Source organism: Oncorhynchus masou, chromosome 32, assembly GCF_036934945.1.
Source record: "Oncorhynchus masou masou isolate Uvic2021 chromosome 32, UVic_Omas_1.1, whole genome shotgun sequence".
NCBI lineage: Eukaryota > Metazoa > Chordata > Actinopteri > Salmoniformes > Salmonidae > Oncorhynchus > Oncorhynchus masou.
In genome coordinates this window covers 14,572,703-14,594,098 of record NC_088243.1, presented here as the reverse complement: position 1 = coordinate 14,594,098, position 21,396 = coordinate 14,572,703, and the positions used below count along the sequence as shown (strand labels likewise).

Genomic DNA, 21,396 nt, shown 5'->3' with positions numbered 1-21,396 from the left:
TTGTTGATTTGGTTCTGTACTAAACTATCATACCCCCTCCCTGCCTCAAAAACCCCCGCTAACCTCCCATGTTATTAGTAATGGTGAGAGGTTAGCATGTCTTGCAGGTATGATTCTTTGTGCATCTAACTTTCTCACTCACGATTCTTTCAGGATTATCCGTAATCATGGTAGCATCCACATTAATGTAGAAATATTCAGAAATACACTGAATATACAAAACATTTAAACCGGAAGCTTTTTTTCCCGACTTTCGCCTAAAATGACATACCCAAATCTAACTGCCTGTAGATCAGGACCTGAAGCAAGGATATATATATAGGACCAAACACTAAACTTTTGACTACTTTAGTACACATATAAGTGAAATTGTCCAAATACTTCTGGTTCCCTAAAATGAACGGACTATATAAGCCAAAACAACAACAAATGTGTCACTGTGAAATTACTTTTGGACCTCACTGTACATGTACACCAAAAATGTAGGCTTAGGGAAATGCATTCTGTTCGTGTCAAGTCATCTGATTATGCTGTCCTCTAGATGGCAGAATACACAAGGTTACTGAGGCCAGGGGCCGTATGTATTAAGCATCTGAGTAGGAGTACTGATCTGGGATCAGTTCACCCCTGTCCATGTAATCCTATTCATTGTCACCTAAAAGGCTAAAGTGATCATAAATCAGCAGTCCCACTATGAGACGTGATACACACGGACCCAGATCATTTCTTGCAACCGATGGCAATTTATGTTATTACATTTCCATGAACCGAATATTATTGACACCTCATCCTAGATTTACTCTGATTATATTGAATTACAAAAAGGACTTATCTGACAGCACGCCATAAGCTACAATGAAATGCTGTGAGCTGTGACTTCTACTCATGCGTTACGCATTAAAAACGTCTTGATCAAATAAATCACACAACAGACAAAAGAGCAAGACGTCCTTTATTGCACTTGACAGACGTTTTTGAGCACACTGGGTTCCGATACAAAAGTACGACGCCCTCTCTGAGGCCTTCCCAGGTCACTTCATTCACAAGGAAGTATGTATTGTGTCCCTTGATCATGCAGACCTCCACACATCCCATCTAGATCTCACTAAGACATGCAATGTCTGTATAGGCAACCTATTTAATCAAAATGCACATATAAGGCTGTTAAAATGCCCTTTTGTACAGGACGTCTATGTATCATGTGGCTTTTACACATAGCCTACACACACGTTATAAATTCACCCTTCTGTTGGTGAAAGTGTTCCTACACACTCACACAACTACACTGACACCAACGCACGCACGCATGCACACACACACACACGGACACCGCACACACACTCACACATATTGACACCGCACACACACTCACACATACACACACTTTCACTCTTTGCATACATTGCTGCTACTCTGTTTATTATCTATCCTGATTGCCTTGTCACTTTTACCCTTACCTACATGTGCATAATTACCTCGTGTCCCTGCATATTGAATCGGTACCGGTAGTCCTTGTTTATAGTCTCGTTATTATTATTTTATTGTGTTACTATTTCCTTTTTTTATTTAGCACATTTTTTTGTACTTTTTAACTGTATTGTTGGGAAAGGGATCGTAAATAAGCATTGCATGGTATAGTCTACACCTGTTGTATTCGGTGCATGTGACAAATGCAATCTTATTTCATAGGAATTCTGTACTCGTTGGAGGAAATATTTTAAGGATTCAGGTGGCTGAAAAACAAAAGCAGATTTAAATAAAATGTTTATCATGGTACATTACTTAATTACAGAGATTGCTAAAAAACATTTCTCAAGAAACAATTCATCATAAACCATTCTCTTTTTATTAAAATGACTTTTACAAGCTCAAGCACAGCTGAATCAATCACAGCAGTTTAATAAACAACCCACAGGCATACAAACATAACTATTTAACGGAATTAATCATTAAACTTAAAAAATTCCTTAATATACTGTACTTCCAACGTATCCTTAGACATGACAAAGATTGATATGCTTCAGCATTCTTAAAATCCTTAAAATATAAGACCAACATATTATTAGTAAACCACTATTGTCACTTCTTAACTAGTTCCTCTGTGTGTTAACTTATAGTGGTGAGTTGACTATTTTATATTCAGCATTCCAAACACTGTATCTTTGGCAATTCACACACTGTGTTTCAAAAAGTTCAACTGACACACTCCCCGCCTCACAACTGACACACTCCCCGCCTCACAACTGGCACACTCCCAGCCTCACAACTGGCACACTCCCCGCCTCACAACTGACACACTCCCCGCCTCACAACTGACACACTCCCCGCCTCACAACTGGCACACTCCTCACCTCACAACTGACACACTCCACGCCTCACAACTGGCACACTCCCCACTTCACAACTGACACACTCCCCGCCTCACAACTGGCACACTCCCCACCTCACAACTGACACACCCCCCACCTCACAACTGACACACCCCACGCCTCACAACTGACACCCTCCAAGCCTCTCAACTGACACCCTCCAAGCCTCTCAACTGACACCCTCCAAGCCTCTCAACTGACACCCTCCAAGCCTCACAACTGACACCCTCCAAGCCTCACAACTGACACCCTCTCAAGCCTCTGCAGAATCCACTGAGAGATTCTTGTAAGACAAGTAGTACCTTCTAGAGGTTCATCGCCCAATGAAATGTGTGCTTTATCTCAAATGTGTAAATACAGTGAGCTCCAAAAGTATTGGGACAGTGACATTTTTTGTTGTTGTTTTGGCTCTGCAGTCCAGCACTTTGGATTTGAAATTATACAATGACTATGAGGTTAAGGTGCAGACTGTCCGCTTTAATTTGAGCATTTTTATCCATACTGGGTGAACCGTTTAGAAATTACAGCACTTTTTTTTTTTTTACATAGTACCCCCATTTTAGGGGACCAAAAGTATTGGGACAAATTTACTTATACGTGTATTAAAGTAGTCAAAAGTTTAGTATTTGGTCCCATATTCCTAGCACACAGTGATTACATCAAGCATTTTCTGTTTGTTTTGGTTTTGTTTCAGATTACTTTGCACCCAACAGAAATAGATGGTAAATAATGTGTTGTGTCATTTGGAGTACACTTCTACATTAATGTGGATGCTACCATGATTACAGATAGTCCTGAATTAATTGTGAATAATGATGAGTGAGAAAGTTACAGACGCACAAATATCATACCCCCCCCCCCCAGAAAATGCTAACCTACCTTGCTATTGTAATGGTGGGAGGTTAGCATGTCTTGGAGGAATGATAGAAAATGCTAACCTACCTTGGTATTGTAATGGTGAGAGGTTAGCATGTCTTGGAGGAATGATAGAAAATGCTAATCTACCTTGCTATTGTAATGGTGAGAGGTTAGCATGTCTTGGAGGTATGATAGAAAATGCTAACCTACCTTGCTATTGTAATGGTGAGAGGTTAGCATGTCTTGGAGGTATGATAGAAAATGCTAACCTACCTTGCTATTGTAATGGTGAGAGGTTAGCATGTCTTGGAGGAATGATAGAAAATGCTAACCTACCTTGCTATTGTAATGTTGAGAGGTTAGCATGTCTTGGAGGTATGATAGAAAATGCTAACCTACCTTGCTATCGTAATGGTGAGAGGTTAGCATGTCTTGGAGGAATGATAGAAAATGCTAATCTACCTTGCTATTGTAATGGTGAGAGGTTAGCATGTCTTGGAGGTGTGATAGAAAATGCTAATCTACCTTGCTATTGTAATGGTAAGAGGTTAGCATGTCTTGGTTGTGATATTTGTGCGTCTGTGAAATACCACACATTTTCTTACTTTTTCTTATCAAACGGTGTGTAAATTCTAAAATGACAGAAAGGGATTAATCTGAAACGTGTTTTTCCACAACATTTACATAAATGGGCCCACTGCAAAGCTTCATAAACTGTATTCAAACTCTTTGCAGAAAACAAAACATTTAAAATAATGTGTTCTCTACACCTACAGACTCTTACAAGACTTCTCTCTTTGTACATCAATAAACTCAGAGAAACATACAGAGTTATAGCTTTGTCTTTACAATGTAAAAATATCAGTTCAAGCCACATTAAAAGCCAAAGAGCAGAATCTTTAAAAACCTTTAAATGATTCTGGAATTTAAAAAAAGGCTTAATTTGCTGTCGATATGAAATGTGTTGAAAGGAAAAGGGTAAGGGGCCGATATTAATGAGGGACAATGTTGACTGGAGAAGAGAGCAAAGTGTGTGTGTGTGTGCATGCCTGTGAGAATGAGTGAGTGTGTGTATGCATGCCTGTGAGAATGTGTGTGTACGTGCTTGTGTATGTGTCGTGTGTGTGACATGTACATGACGTGTGTATCTGTCTGTGTGTGTGTGTGTTCATTTGCCCAGGTTGAGCAGAAGGCGTGGCAGATCTCTGTAGTGGATCTGTGGCAGCACCAACAGACAGTAGAGGACCAGCCACAGCAGCAGGAGAACGTAGTACTCTGTCAATGACGTTGGAATCTGTATCTTCTTCCAGCTACACACACACACACGCGCACACACACACACACACACACACACACACACACACACACACACACACACACACACACACACACAGAACAGGGTTTAGCAGAAGGTCAACAGAACTAAGACTTGAGAGTTTATCTCTTTATGTCAACATCAACAGCAGAGCTACTATTCATGGTAGTAAAAGGGGTCAGAGGTTAAATAAAAAAGGGTTTAGAATATAAAAAGCTGCTCGGCTTCTTTAATGATACCAAAACAAAAGCCCATGATGGATTTCATTTATCCAGCCCGTAGAACAGCTGTCCGTAACATTTTCCTTGAAGTGTTGCTCATGTTACCCAGCTGTCTGATATTAACAATATACATTTGTCCGGATGTTTTGATATTACTAGGACAAACTATGGGCCCTAGTTATAAACTACATAGCTATAACTAGGACCAGGTGGTTTCTATAATCAGGTCACATTTAAAGGAAAAACTCCTGGCTCCTCCTAATAACTACTAACATAACACCTTTGTTCCTGAGCACCAGATACCAGATACCTCTCTAGCTGAATCTTAAATGGAACCCTGTTCCCTATGCTGAGCCCTATGGGCCTTGGTCAAAAGTAGAGCACTACAAAAGGAATAGGGTGCCATTTGGGACGCAGGCTAATCTGTCTGGCATCTCCCTCCCCAGAGGGCTGTAGATTATTTCATGATTTAAACGTTTCACACTATTAAAACAGGAGGGATGATATCAGTCGAATATCACAGTGTTTCACACCTTTTTTTGTGCAGTGTGACCACTCCAAAGGAGTGTTAGGGCAGTGTGAACACTCCAAAGGAGTGTTAGGGCAGTGTGAACACTCCAAAGGAGTGTTAGGGCAGTGTGAACACTCCAAAGGAGTGTTAGGGCAGTGTGAACACAAAGTTCCCCAGGTTCCCTTGTTAATATTCCTGCACCACACACTAGACAACTGCAACACCGTTTCCCCTGTCATAAACTCTCACACTAGACAACTGCAACACCGTTTCCCCTGTCATAAACTCTCACACTAGACAAATGCAACACCGTTTCCCCTGGCATAAACCCTCACACTAGACAACTGCAACACCGTTTCCCGTGTCATAAACTCTCACACTAGACTACTGAAACACTGTTTCCCCTGTCATAAACCCTCACACTAGACTACTGAAACACTGTTTCCCCTGTCATAAACCCTCACACTGGACAACTGCAACACCGTTTCCCCTGTCATAAACCCTCACACTAGACAACTGCAACACCGTTTCCCCTGTCATAAACCCTCACACTGGACAACTGACATAAACCCTTACACTAGACTTCTGCAACACCGTTTCCCCTGCCATAAACCCTCACACTAGACTACTGAAACACTGTTTCCCCTGTCATAAACCCTCACACTAGACAACTGCAACACCGTTTCCCCTGTCATAAACCCTCACACTAGACTACTGAAACACCGTTTCCCCTGTCATAAACCCTCACACTAGACTACTGAAACACCGTTTCCCCTGTCATAAACCCTCACACTGGACAACTGCAACACTGTTTCCCCTGTCATAAACCCTCACACTGGACAACTGTCATAAACCCTCACACTAGACTTCTGCAACACCGTTTCCCCTGTCATAAACCCTCACACTGGACAACTGCAACACCGTTTCCCCTGTCATAAACCCTCACACTGGACAACTGTCATAAACCCTCACACTAGACTTCTGCAACACCGTTTCCCCTGCCATAAACCCTCACACTAGACTACTGAAACACCGTTTCCCCTGTCATAAACCCTCACACTGGACAACTGCAACACCGTTTCCCCTGTCATAAACCCTCACACTGGACAACTGTCATAAACCCTCACACTAGACTTCTGCAACACCGTTTCCCCTGTCATAAACCCTGACACTAGACTACTGCAACACCATTTCCATTGGTGCCACAAAACAGAAAAGATGATGTGCAGAATAAAATGTGTGCTGTTTTTTTTTAAATATTGATTAGCGATTGTCAAGGATGCACTGAAATTCCTAAATATGTGTGGAGTTTTTAGTTCAGATTATTTGTTTGCAATAAGTGATCTACAGGCTGAGAGCACTTCAGAAGCTGTTTATTTTATTTGGGTTTGAATAGTGTGAGAAGACAATATATCTGGTGAGAACCACAACATCTATTCTAGCTCTTAAAAAGACGATTTTTATACTCTTCAGTCCTCGGAAGTCCCGTTCTGTGAGCTTGTGTGGCTTTACACTTTGCGGCTGAGCCGTTGTTGCTCTTAGACGTTTCCACGTCAAAATAACAGCCCTTACAGTTGACTGGGGCAGCTGGTGTGGCTGAAATAGCCAAATTCACTCATTTGAAGGGGTGTCCACATAATTGTGTATATATAGTGTATATCTAGCTGTCTGATAACACATTCTGATGGAATGGCTTGTCCTGCACATGGTAAAAATCCAGAGTGCACAGAGTGAATGTTGGGAAAAGATCTTGTTTCCTTTCTATACATAGCAATGTGATTGCAAAGAGGACTCGGGTCACAAAATAGGTGAAGTGAACTAGCAAAAGAGTTGAGTCCTCAGGGGCAGTGTGAATACAAAGAGAACTGAGTTCTCTCACTTTTTTTACCCCAGAGTTCACTTTAAAGAGGACTGAGATCAGTTATTTTAAAGAGGACTATATTTGAAACCGCCCTCAGACTCCTGTGATGCCTCAACACTCACACAATAGGGTTGTCATGGCAACAACGAGATGACGAGCCACACCCCACCCAGTGACAAAAGAGGAAGAGGGCAACGGTTCGTGCAACAAACCGCTGTTTTGCAGTGAAGAGCCTGTAACTGCCATGCACCACCCAGCCCTTCAGGGCTAGAGACCTACTGACTTATTCATACCTGGTGTCAGACTTGGTACAGTGAGTTCGGCTGGATGCCAAACTTTTCTGATTGTCGTTCTATGGGACAGAGGGTTGAGTATTACATTCCATAACACATGAGTAACGATGATAAAATAACAGGTAACTCATCGAATGGTAAAATAATTATACAGGTAACAATGCTATTACCTTACAAAATATCTGAGATGTTTTGCCACAAACCTCCTTGGAGCCATTGTTCTTCCTCTTGTGGAGAGGAGTAAAACACATAGAACACTGATCATCTAGGGTTCCATCACTGTCAGCGTTCCTTCTGTTCAGAAAGAGAGCGAGCGAGAGAGAGTGACAGAGAGTTTATTCTATGTTTATGTTTCTGCTAGATTAAAAATGTATGAACGCTCTCATTCAGAACAAAGACAACATCATGTTTCTACAGCTATTGTTTGCGCAACGACATGCAGTAAGTAACATACAGTACATTTCCCTCATTAAAGCCAAGAGGAAAAAGACCCTTGAGTGTAATTATAAAACATTTCAGAATCAGTCATTGCTTGAATTGCTTGGAGCCTCTACTTCTATGATCAGCCAGAGTACTTTTAAGGCAATTTGCTCTAACAGTCATGTCCTTCACTGCTGTAATTTTGTTGAGTTTCTCAGGCTGTGCCCCAAATGAAACCTACTGTATTTTTATCATAGTGCACTAGTTTTGTGCAGAGCCTTGGTCAAAAGTAGTACACTATAAGAGGGAGTAGGGTGCCGTTTGGGACGAAGGCTCTTCTGACGGTCTGACGCTCCTACCTCACGGTCTCGTTGCTTTCTCTGGCAGCAGCAGCAGCAGAGCCAGGCCTCTCCTTGTCAGTCATGGTGAGATCACTGCTCTCAGCAGGCCCACGGTGGGTCTCCACCTCCACCACAGCACCGTCTCCCGCCGTCTGCTCACCCAGCATGGAGCACCGTTCCTGGGGGTCTGATCCACCAGAGCCCCCTCTCACCTCAATCTCCTGGTAATGTGGATGGTGTTGGGATAAAGGAGACTTGTAGAGGAGAGTAGCATAAACATATCACTAATTCTCTAACACCTAACTACTCTATAAGTCGTTAACTCATTGATCACGTTCTAATGATTGATTCACTGGCCCAAGCGTACAAAATGACTGATACATATATGAGCTTGGTATGCAGATGGTGTGATCTAGATTCAGAAGGTATACCACGGAGCAGTGCTCTCTAAATACACCATCTATCTTCCTCTGCTCCTCTGGCCTATCAATCATTCATGGTGGTTGACATCTGGGTCAGAACACACAGCAACAAACACCACATACATTATCAAACTCCCAGAAAAACTAGATGACATGGTAATAACAATAATAAGTGTAGACACAGGTATGCATCCCAAATAGCATCCAGTTCCCTCTATAGTGGACTACTTTTGACCCTGGCCCCATACGTCATAATCTCTCTGCGTCTCAGATGGAAGTAGTTCACCATATATGGAATCTGAGACAGACAGTGACCTGACCTACTGTGTATGTGAGAAATGTCACAGCGTTTTGATGTGGTCTGGTATTGCTTGGATCACCATGTACATACACAAGGTCAGGTCACTGCACAAAGACGCACGCACGCACACACACACACACACACACACACACACACACACACACACACACACACACACACACACACACACACACACACACACACACACACACACACACACACACACACACACACACACACACAGATCTGTCCTTGCCTTCCATAAAAACTGGATTACCTTATCCTGCTCCTGTGTGGTTGACACCTCGCAGAGTTCCTCTTGATACAGCGTGTTGTGTGTGTGTGAGTCTGTGTGTATTTGTGTGTGTGTCTCTGGCAGTGGCTCTGGTTCTGAGGACGGTGCTGGTTTTAGAGCTGCCACACTGAAGGTTGAGGGCCAGGTCTCTACTGACTTGCTGAAGGAGGAGGACCACGGCGAGGTCTCCACGTCATTCTCTGTTTCCTCTACAGGGCCACAATCATCTGTATCTGGGTAGAACAGATCCATTGGCTCCAGAGTGTCGCTCACTGTCATTGGCTCCTCAAGGGCAGATCTAGAACTCTCGCCAGCATCACTGTCTGTATAGAACAAGTCCATTGGTTCACTTTCAGACTCCAAAGCACTTCTCCTCTCAGTGTCTGTATAGGTCATATTCACAGGCTTGGTTTCACTCTGTTCTGTGTCGGCCATTTTGTCCCCTGTCTCTTCAACAGCAGAGGCCTCTGTCTCACTATGACCGCCATCAGTATGATCCCCTGTGTCCTTCTCTAGGTCTCTCTCCTCCTGGCTATGCAGTACAGCCTGGCTCTGGGTGTTTGTGTCAAAGAGAGGAGACTGAGGAACCAGCCCAGTGAGGACCGCTCCAGGGTTAGGCTCCACAAAAGCCTCGATCACCTGGGAGATGGGGACGTCATAGTGGGGGTAGTACACCATGTCAAGGGGTATAATGGAAACTGGCGTGCACTGATGGGGGACCTCCACTACGGTCTCTGTGTTGTCTGTGGTCCCAGACCCATCCACCCAGTCATGTTCCTTTTCTGCGACTCTCTTCTCCTCAGTAGCTACGACATTCACGTCAGCATCTCCAACACAAGAGGCTCTCTCACACTTTCCAGTCCTCTCAACCATGCAACCTCCAGGGTGCCCACACATGTCTTCATCCCCAGCCTCCGCTTCTATCTCTGGGCTCAGGATCCCTTCCTTACCGGCCTCTGTTAGGAGGGTGGAACTCTGCCCACCATCTGTGCAGGCAGGAGTTGTCCCAGTATGGCTCTGCTCCACCGGGTCCAGACATTGTTCTGAGGTTCCCCCCAGTATGGTCCGACTCTGGTCCATTTCCATATACGGTTGTGGATGCGTTGACTCTGTGACATCATCAACCCGTGTCGTAGTGTTCTCCTGTGACTCTACGTGGCTATTCTGAACATCTGTTATCTTCTCTTGTGTTTCAGACTCTTGTGTGACCTGCTTGTGCCTTTCCTCTGACCCCTCCAGGGACCGCTCCCCGTCGCTGTCCCTCTCTGACAGAGAAGTAGTCTGTCTGTGTTCCGTCTCCACTCTGTCAGTCACATCACTTTGACCCTCTGCTTTATCAGAACGTTCCTTAGCTAACTCTTCCTCAGGGTTTCCAGCCTTCCTGGAATCTCTAGATGGTTCTGCCGTTTCCTTCTTGGCACATTCTGATGTCCTGTCTGTTGTCTCCGGGACAGTGTCCCGTTGATTGGGCTCTTCATGCAGGTCGGGGGTCTCCTGATGTGTGATGTCAGAGCTCTGCTTTGATTGGCTGATTTTCTCATCTTGTGGAGAACACACAGCTCCTCCTCTCTCACCCTCACACACACTCTCACCCTCACACACACTCTCACCCTCACACACACTCTCCCCCTTCTGGTCAGAGTCAGTTTCCTGAGGCTCGTCAGAGAGCTCTAAAGATGGCCACCCCTGCTCCTTGTTAACGCTGTTACTCTGACCTGTACTTGACCTGTACTTGTTAATTCCTTCTCTTTGATCAGGCTCCTGCTTGGCTGCCTTGTCCTCACTCAGGTCCAGAATGTAGTTATACTCCTCCTCCTCTCTCTCTCCCCCGTCCTCCTCTTTGTCCCCCCCGTCCTCCTCTCTCTCCCCCCCGTCCTCCTCTTTCTTTGGGCGTGTTCTGGATCTGTCCTGTGTGCTCACCAACGAGTTTAGAGAGTAGTTTGCCTCGTCAACAAACATCTCCCCATCCTGGGTTTTCCCTGTCAGCCCCATAACCGAGGGCAACGGTTCCTCCAGGTCAGGCGTGACCCCGTGGGGGGTAGAGGGAGGGATGCTCATGTCCCAGGATAGCCCGCTGTCGCATAGCGACCCATCGCTACGGCTCTCCACGAACCTGTCTGGAGTCACTGCCTCGTTTGGATGGCCCTCCCAGCAGGAGTCTGGTGAACCGATGACAGAGTCACTGATTGGTGAGTCGCAAGACAAAGAGCTGATGACCGAGTCGACGAAGGAGGGCTGCGGGGAGCTGGAGGTGGAGACAGTGAAGACAGGGCTGGGGGTGGACCCAACCGACGAGCCCTCGTTGACCCAGGAGCGCTCCACTACGACCGGGGAAGTGAGAGACTTGAGATCCTCAGAGACGGAGGAGATTAAGATTTTGGGCGGAGGCTGGACCCAGTCTCTCCGGACCATGTAGGGCCTCTCTCTGTCCCGGCTCCGGTGGACGCCGGTCCTCAGGTCGTGGGAGGAGTCGTTGACACGACAGCTGAGTCTGCCCGACGACACACTCCTCTGTATCACATCAGATGCATTTTCCTGGGGCTGAGAGAGAGAGAGAGAGAGAGAGAGAGAGAGAGAGAGAGAGAGAGAGAGAGAGAGAGAGAGAGAGAGAGAGAGAAAGAGAGAGAGACAGAGAGTGAGAGAGACAGAGAGAGAGAGAGAGAGAGTGTGAGAGAGACAGAGAGAGAGAGAGAGAGAGTGAGAGAGAGAGAGATAGAGACAGAGAGCGAGAAAGAGAGGGAGAGAGAGAGAGAGAGAGAGAGAGAGAGAGAGAGAGAGAGAGAGAGAGAGAGAGAGAGAAAGAGAGAGAGACAGAGAGTGAGAGAGACAGAGAGAGAGAGAGAGAGTGTGAGAGAGACAGAGAGAGAGAGAGAGAGAGAGAGAGAGAGTGAGGGAGAGAGAGAGATAGAGACAGAGAGCGAGAAAGAGAGGGAGAGAGAGAGAGAGTGAGAGAGAGATAGAGACAGAGAGCGAGAAAGAGAGAGAGAGAGAGAGAGAGAGAGAGAGAGAGAGAGAGAGAGAGAGAGAGAGAGAGAGAGAGAGAGAGAGAGAGAGAGTCACCTATGGTTTGTTCATACTACATATCCCGATATGGTGCACTACTTTTGGCCAGACCCCTATGCACTCTATTCAGCCTCTCTCACCTCCATCCCAGGAAAGTGCTCGAGGAACTGGGACACATAGGTCATGATGGACTGCTCGTCTGGTGGGTTGATGGTCACGTCTATGCAAATATTAAAGTGAGAATTATAACAGAAGGACAACAGACTAGTGGAAAATGTACACTGCTTGTCCAGCATAATTGTAGCCCGGATCCAGATCTGCTTGTACTGTCTTGTCAACTGATATCTATGACCACTGTCATGTCAAACAGTTTGGCATGACAACAGCCATAGGAGTTGGCTGTACAGCACAAACTGATCTGAGACCAGGCTAGTATATTTGCCCCTTGTGGGAATGAATAAAGTCTTATTTAATTTAACTTAGTTGGAATTGAATAGTTTACCCTCTGGATCCAGTAGTCTGGGTATGCCCAGGCTGTAGTGGGCTGTCCTGAAGGCCTCCTCTAGGTTCTCCCTGGCTGTCCTCAGCAGAGCTCTCCTCATGTCCACCAGGCTGGGGTCTATAGACTTAATGACAGCCAGGAAGGCCAGCCCACTGGTCCAGCTCTTCCCAAAGTCCTGCACCGCCACACCGTACCTGACAGACAGACAGACAGACAGACAGACAGACAGACAGACAGACAGACAGACAGACAGAAAGACAGACAGACAGACAGACAGACAGACAGGACTCTAGCAAGTCAGCAACAACTGACAACACTTAAACACAATGTCTGGAAAAACTGCATTGCAATCAAACTTTCAAACTTGTGTGTATGTATATTACTGTATTTACTGTTGCCTGTACTGGATTTTCAGGCTAATCAAATAAACTATCCAATTAGTGAGATCATCTCTTATGAATTTGATATATGATTGCTGTCCAATCACCACTCACTTCCGGGTTCGTCTCTGGACCCACTGCAGGAGTGTCTTGATGGGCTTCCCATGATCCCTCATGGCGATGGAGCGCGGTCTCTCGAAGGAGGGCGTGCTGGAGTGGGAGGTGTCGGAGTCTGAGCTGGTGGGGAGCGAGGAGAGGCTAGAGGACGAGGGGAACTGACTCTTAATGTTCCCTGTCAGCTCCTTGATCTGAGAGACAGAGGAGGAGGAGGCCCTTATTTCATGATTTGAATATCTTCTAGAGAGGGCGAGAGAGAGAGCAGTGGAAAGACAGAGGTAAGAAGAGCAAGAGAAAGAGAAGGAAAGAGAGAGAGAGAGTTTACCTGGAAAAACAGGATGATATTCCAGATGAGTCCAAGAACGATGGAAGAGTTGCCATCGGCAACATCTGCAGCATCAATACTGACCAGCTTCACCTGTGCAGGTAAACACACCCAGGTAAACAATCCAACCAATCAACAGGAGGTTTAGACAGTTGTGGTATGCTAGTCAGTCCTTTCGGGATTTCGCAATTTTGCGATTGCACATTTTTGGGGAAAATCAACAATTCCTGCATATTATGAGAGGGCCTACAAATAAGACCTATCACCGCACTGTTTCTGCATAAAACAGTAAAATCATCACAATATTATCGTATAAAATTAACCCATCACCGTCTAAACCTTTTTACTCGTCAGCGCATTTTCGCGAGAAATTGGACAAAACCATTTCATATTGCCATGCAAAATGTCAGAATTGCCGCAGCAATATCAAGCATTATTATCCACAAAATATCACAAAAAATCCCTACGAAATTCTGGTGAGACTGGCTAGTGCTTTAAGCAAGATTTCAAAAATTGTCTTGTGATATTCATAGCTGATTGGCTGTGATATTCATAGGTGATTGGCTGTGATATTCATAGGTGATTGGCTGCGATATTCATAGGTGATTGGCTGTGATATTCATAGGTTATTGGCTGTGATACTCACATTTCTCTCCTCCAGGAAGGTAAGGACCTTAGCGATGTTGTTCAGTCTGAAGATACGATGTGAGGACTGCTTCCATCCATGAAGCTGGTGGAGGACATCAACCATACAATGATCAACAGGTGTGTTGTTAGTTAGCTACGGATAAGTGCCCATAGGTAATAGGGTGCAATTTGGAATGCATACACATGAATCAACAAACCACCACTAACATCTGAATACACTGTGGATGGTGTAATATTGTTTAAAAGGGAAATCTCACCAGCTTGCATCCAGACAGTTCCTCCAGCAGGGCCATGAGTATCCTTCCATCCTGGATATCTCTGAACAGGTCATTCACCTCCATCGGGGGAGTGCACTGAGGAGAGGAGAGGAGAGTTCATCTTTCAACAGCCTCCATGATGTAAAAATGTCAACACTTTTCAGTCTTCCTTTGATGATGCTCAACAGCTAAAGTGAGTTTGTCTGATGTATAATGTATGATGTTTGATGTCTGATGACTGATGACTGATGTCTGATGTATAATGTATGATGTTTGATGTCTGATGACTGATGACTGATGTATGATGTTTGATGTCTGATGACTGATGACTGATGTCTGATGACTGATGACTGATGTCTGATGACTGATGACTGATGTCTGATGTCTGATGACTGATGACTGATGTCTGATGTCTGATGTCTGATGTATGATGTATGATGTCTGATGACTGATGTTTGATGTCTGATGACTGATGACTGATGTCTGATGTATGATGACTGATGACTGATGTCTGATGTATGATGACTGATGACTGATGTCTGATGTATGATGACTGATGTCTGATGACTGATGTCTGATGTATGATGTCTGATGTCTGATATATGATGTATGATGTCTGATGTCTGATGTATGATGACTGATGACTGATGTCTGATGACTGATGTTTGATGACTGATGTCTGATGACTGATGACTGATGACTGATGTCTGATGACTGATGTCTGATGTCTGATGTCTGATATATGATGTATGATGTCTGATGACTGATGTCTGATGTTTGATGTCTGATGACTGATGACTGATGTCTGATGTATGATGACTGATGACTGATGTATGATGTATGATGACTGATGTTTGATGACTGATGTCTGATGTCTGATGTATGATGTATGATGACTGATGTCTGATGACTGATGTCTGATGTATGATGTATGATGTATGATGACTGATGTCTGATGTCTGATGTAAGATGTATGATGACTGATTTCTGATGACTGATGTCTGATGACTGATGTCTGATGTTTGATGACTGATGTCTGATGACTGATGTCTGATGACTGATGTCTGATGACTGATGTTTGATGACTGATGTCTGATGTATGATGACTGATGTTTGATGACTGATGTCTGATGACTGATGTCTGATGTATGATGACTGATGACTGATGACTGATGTCTGATGACTGATGTCTGATGTATGATGTATGATGTATGATGACTGATGTTTGATGACTGATGTATGATGTATGATGTCTGATGTATGATGTATGATGTATGATGACTGATGTTTGATGACTGATGTCTGATGTCTGATGTATGATGTATGATGACTGATGTCTGATGTATGATGTATGATGTATGATGACTGATGACTGATGTCTGATGTATGATGTATGATGTATGATGACTGATGTTTGATGACTGAGGTCTGATGTCTGATGTATGATGTATGATGACTGATGCCTGATGACTGATGTCTGATGTCTGATGTATGATGTATGATGTATGATGACTGATGTCTGATGTCTGATGTATGATGACTGATGACTGATGTCTGATGTCTGATGTCTGATGTATGATGACTGATGTCTGATGTCTGATGTATGATGTATGATGACTGATGACTGATGTATGATGTATGATGACTGATGTATGATGACTGATGTCTGATGTCTGATGACTGATGTCTGATGACCGATGTCTGATGTCTGATGTATGATGTCTGATGACTGATGTCTGATGTCTGATGTATGATGTATGATGTATGATGACTGATGTCTGATGACTGATGTCTGATGTATGATGACTGATGTCTGATGTCTGATGTATGATGTATGATGACTGATGTCTGATGACTGATGTCTGATGACTGATGTCTGATGTTTGATGACTGATGTCTGATGTCTGACGTATGATGTCTGATGTCTGATGTATGATGACTGATGTTTGATGTCTGATGTCTGATGTATGATGTATGATGACTGATGTCTGATGACTGATGTCTGATGACTGATGTCTGATGACTGATGTTTGATGACTGATGTCTGATGACTGATGTCTGGTGTATGATGTCTGATGACTGATGTCTGATGTATGATGTTTGATGACTGATGTTTGATGACTGATGTCTGATGTATGATGACTGATGTTTGATGACTGATGTCTGATGACTGATGTCTGATGTATGATGACTGATGTCTGATGACTGATGTCTGATGTATGATGTATGATGTATGATGACTGATGTTTGATGACTGATGTCTGATGTCTGATGTCTGATGTATGATGTATGATGACTGATGTCTGATGTCTGATGTCTGATGACTGATGTCTGATGTATGATGTATGATGACTGATGTCTGATGTCTGATGTATGATGACTGATGACTGATGTCTGATGTCTGATGTCTGATGTCTGATGTATGATGACTGATGTCTGATGTCTGATGTATGATGTATGATGACTGATGACTGATGTATGATGTATGATGACTGATGTATGATGACTGATGTCTGATGACTGATGTCTGATGACTGATGTCTGATGACCGATGTCTGATGTCTGATGTATGATGTCTGATGACTGATGTCTGATGTCTGATGTATGATGTATGATGTATGATGACTGATGTCTGATGACTGATGTCTGATGTATGATGACTGATGTCTGATGTCTGATGTATGATGTATGATGTTTGATGACTGATGTCTGATGTATGATGACTGATGTTTGATGACTGATGTCTGATGACTGATGTCTGATGTATGATGACTGATGACTGATGTCTGATGACTGATGTCTGATGTATGATGTATGATGTATGATGACTGATGTTTGATGACTGATGTCTGATGTCTGATGTATGATGTATGATGACTGATGTCTGATGTCTGATGTATGATGTCTGATGACTGATGTCTGATGTATGATGTATGATGACTGATGTCTGATGTCTGATGTATGATGACTGATGACTGATGTCTGATGTCTGATGTCTGATGTCTGATGTATGATGACTGATGTCTGATGTATGATGTATGATGACTGATGACTGATGTATGATGTATGATGACTGATGTATGATGACTGATGTCTGATGACTGATGTCTGATGACTGATGTCTGATGACCGATGTCTGATGTCTGATGTATGATGTCTGATGACTGATGTCTGATGTCTGATGTATGATGTATGATGTATGATGACTGATGTCTGATGACTGATGTCTGATGTATGATGACTGATGTCTGATGTCTGATGTATGATGTATGATGACTGATGTCTGATGACTGATGTCTGATGACTGATGTCTGATGTTTGATGACTGATGTCTGATGTCTGGCGTATGATGTCTGATGTCTGATGTATGATGACTGATGTTTGATGTCTGATGTCTGATGTCTGATGTATGATGTATGATGACTGATGTCTGATGACTGATGTCTGATGACTGATGTCTGATGACTGATGTTTGATGACTGATGTCTGATGACTGATGTCTGGTGTATGATGTCTGATGACTGATGTCTGATGTATGATGTATGATGACTGATGTTTGATGACTGATGTCTGATGTATGATGACTGATGTTTGATGACTGATGTCTGATGACTGATGTCTGATGTATGATGACTGATGACTGATGTCTGATGACTGATGTCTGATGTATGATGTATGATGTATGATGACTGATGTTTGATGACTGATGTCTGATGTCTGATGTATGATGTATGATGACTGATGTCTGATGTATGATGTCTGATGACTGATGACTGATGTATGATGTATGATGACTGATGTCTGATGTCTGATGTATGATGTATGATGACTGATTTCTGATGACTGATGTCTGATGACTGATGTCTGATGTTTGATGACTGATGTCTGATGACTGATGTCTGATGACTGATGTCTGATGACTGATGTTTGATGACTGATGTCTGATGTCTGATGTATGATGACTGATGTTTGATGACTGATGTCTGATGACTGATGTCTGATGTATGATGACTGATGACTGATGTCTGATGACTGATGTCTGATGTATGATGTATGATGACTGATGTTTGATGACTGATGTATGATGTATGATGTCTGATGTATGATGTATGATGTATGATGACTGATGTTTGATGACTGATGTCTGATGTCTGATGTATGATGACTGATGTCTGATGTATGATGTATGATGTATGATGACTGATGACTGATGTCTGATGTCTGATGTATGATGTATGATGTATGATGACTGATGTTTGATGACTGAGGTCTGATGTCTGATGTATGATGTATGATGACTGATGCCTGATGACTGATGTCTGATGTCTGATGTATGATGTATGATGTATGATGACTGATGTCTGATGTCTGATGTATGATGACTGATGACTGATGTCTGATGTCTGATGTCTGATGTCTGATGTATGATGTATGATGACTGATGTCTGATGTCTGATGTATGATGTATGATGACTGATGACTGATGTATGATGTATGATGACTGATGTATGATGACTGATGTCTGATGACTGATGTCTGATGACTGATGTCTGATGACCGATGTCTGATGTCTGATGTATGATGTCTGATGACTGATGTCTGATGTCTGATGTATGATGTATGATGTATGATGACTGATGTCTGATGACTGATGTCTGATGACTGATGTCTGATGTATGATGACTGATGTCTGATGTCTGATGTATGATGTATGATGACTGATGTCTGATGACTGATGTCTGATGACTGATGTCTGATGTTTGATGACTGATGTCTGATGTCTGACGTATGATGTCTGATGTATGATGACTGATGTTTGATGTCTGATGTCTGATGTCTGATGTATGATGTATGATGACTGATGTCTGATGACTGATGTCTGATGACTGATGTCTGATGACTGATGTTTGATGACTGATGTCTGATGACTGATGTCTGGTGTATGATGTCTGATGACTGATGTCTGATGTATGATGTATGATGACTGATGTTTGATGACTGATGTCTGATGTATGATGACTGATGTTTGATGACTGATGTCTGATGACTGATGTCTGATGTATGATGACTGATGACTGATGTCTGATGACTGATGTCTGATGTATGATGTATGATGTATGATGACTGATGTTTGATGACTGATGTCTGATGTCTGATGTATGATGTATGATGACTGATGTCTGATGTCTGATGTCTGATGACTGATGTCTGATGTATGATGTATGATGACTGATGTCTGATGTCTGATGTATGATGACTGATGACTGATGTCTGATGTCTGATGTCTGATGTATGATGACTGATGTCTGATGTCTGATGTATGATGTATGATGACTGATGACTGATGTATGATGACTGATGTATGATGACTGATGTCTGATGACTGATGTCTGATGACTGATGTCTGATGACCGATGTCTGATGTCTGATGTATGATGTCTGATGACTGATGTCTGATGTCTGATGTATGATGTATGATGTATGATGACTGATGTCTGATGACTGATGTCTGATGTATGATGACTGATGTCTGATGTCTGATGTATGATGTATGATGTTTGATGACTGATGTCTGATGTATGATGACTGATGTTTGATGACTGATGTCTGATGACTGATGTCTGATGTATGATGACTGATGTCTGATGACTGATGTCTGATGTATGATGTATGATGACTGATGTTTGATGACTGATGTCTGATGTCTGATGTATGATGTATGATGACTGATGTCTGATGTCTGATGTATGATGTCTGATGACTGATGTCTGATGTATGATGTATGATGACTGATGTCTGATGTCTGATGTATGATGACTGATGACTGATGTCTGATGTATGATGTATGATGTATGATGACTGATGTTTGATGACTGATGTCTGATGTCTGATGTATGATGTATGATGACTGATGTCTGATGTCTGATGTATGATGTCTGATGACTGATGTCTGATGTATGATGTATGATGACTGATGTCTGATGTCTGATGTATGATGACTGATGACTGATGTCTGATGTCTGATGTCTGATGTCTGATGTATGATGACTGATGTCTGATGTATGATGTATGATGACTGATGACTGATGTATGATGTATGATGACTGATGTATGATGACTGATGTCTGATGACTGATGTCTGATGACTGATGTCTGATGACCGATGTCTGATGTCTGATGTATGATGTCTGATGACTGATGTCTGATGTCTGATGTATGATGTATGATGTATGATGACTGATGTCTGATGACTGATGTCTGATGTATGATGACTGATGTCTGATGTCTGATGTATGATGTATGATGACTGATGTCTGATGACTGATGTCTGATGACTGATGTCTGATGTTTGATGACTGATGTCTGATGTCTGGCGTATGATGTCTGATGTCTGATGTATGATGACTGATGTTTGATGTCTGATGTCTGATGTCTGATGTATGATGTATGATGACTGATGTCTGATGACTGATGTCTGATGACTGATGTCTGATGACTGATGTTTGATGACTGATGTCTGATGACTGATGTCTGGTGTATGATGTCTGATGACTGATGTCTGATGTATGATGTATGATGACTGATGTTTGATGACTGATGTCTGATGTATGATGACTGATGTTTGATGACTGATGTCTGATGACTGATGTCTGATGTATGATGACTGATGACTGATGTCTGATGACTGATGTCTGATGTATGATGTATGATGTATGATGACTGATGTTTGATGACTGATGTCTGATGTCTGATGTATGATGTATGATGACTGATGTCTGATGTCTGATGTATGATGTCTGATGACTGATGACTGATGTATGATGTATGATGACTGATGTCTGATGTCTGATGTATGATGTATGATGACTGATTTCTGATGACTGATGTCTGATGACTGATGTCTGATGTTTGATGACTGATGTCTGATGACTGATGTCTGATGACTGATGTCTGATG

General features: G+C 43.0%; 1 protein-coding gene across 2 annotated transcripts in view; it reads right to left on the bottom strand.

Annotated features, from left to right (window-relative positions):
* Positions 1–1,823: 1,823 nt before the first annotated feature.
* LOC135525622 (uncharacterized) overlaps positions 1,824–21,396 on the bottom strand; it is a 64,431-nt gene continuing 44,858 nt past the window's right edge. The window contains exons 3-13 of one of the 2 annotated variants that reach the window (XM_064953351.1): positions 14,440–14,535; positions 14,181–14,264; positions 13,535–13,627; positions 13,207–13,400; positions 12,713–12,906; positions 12,351–12,430; positions 9,190–11,748; positions 8,208–8,410; positions 7,599–7,722; positions 7,429–7,487; positions 1,824–4,537 (exon numbers count right to left, since the gene is read on the bottom strand). In XM_064953351.1, coding sequence (XP_064809423.1) covers positions 4,396–4,537; positions 7,429–7,487; positions 7,599–7,722; positions 8,208–8,410; positions 9,190–11,748; positions 12,351–12,430; positions 12,713–12,906; positions 13,207–13,400; positions 13,535–13,627; positions 14,181–14,264; positions 14,440–14,535 — 3,828 coding nt within the window. In that variant the 3' untranslated portion in view covers positions 1,824–4,395. The remainder of the gene's footprint in view (positions 4,538–7,428; positions 7,488–7,598; positions 7,723–8,207; positions 8,411–9,189; positions 11,749–12,350; positions 12,431–12,712; positions 12,907–13,206; positions 13,401–13,534; positions 13,628–14,180; positions 14,265–14,439; positions 14,536–21,396) is intronic. The other variant, XM_064953352.1, reaches the window with a different exon arrangement.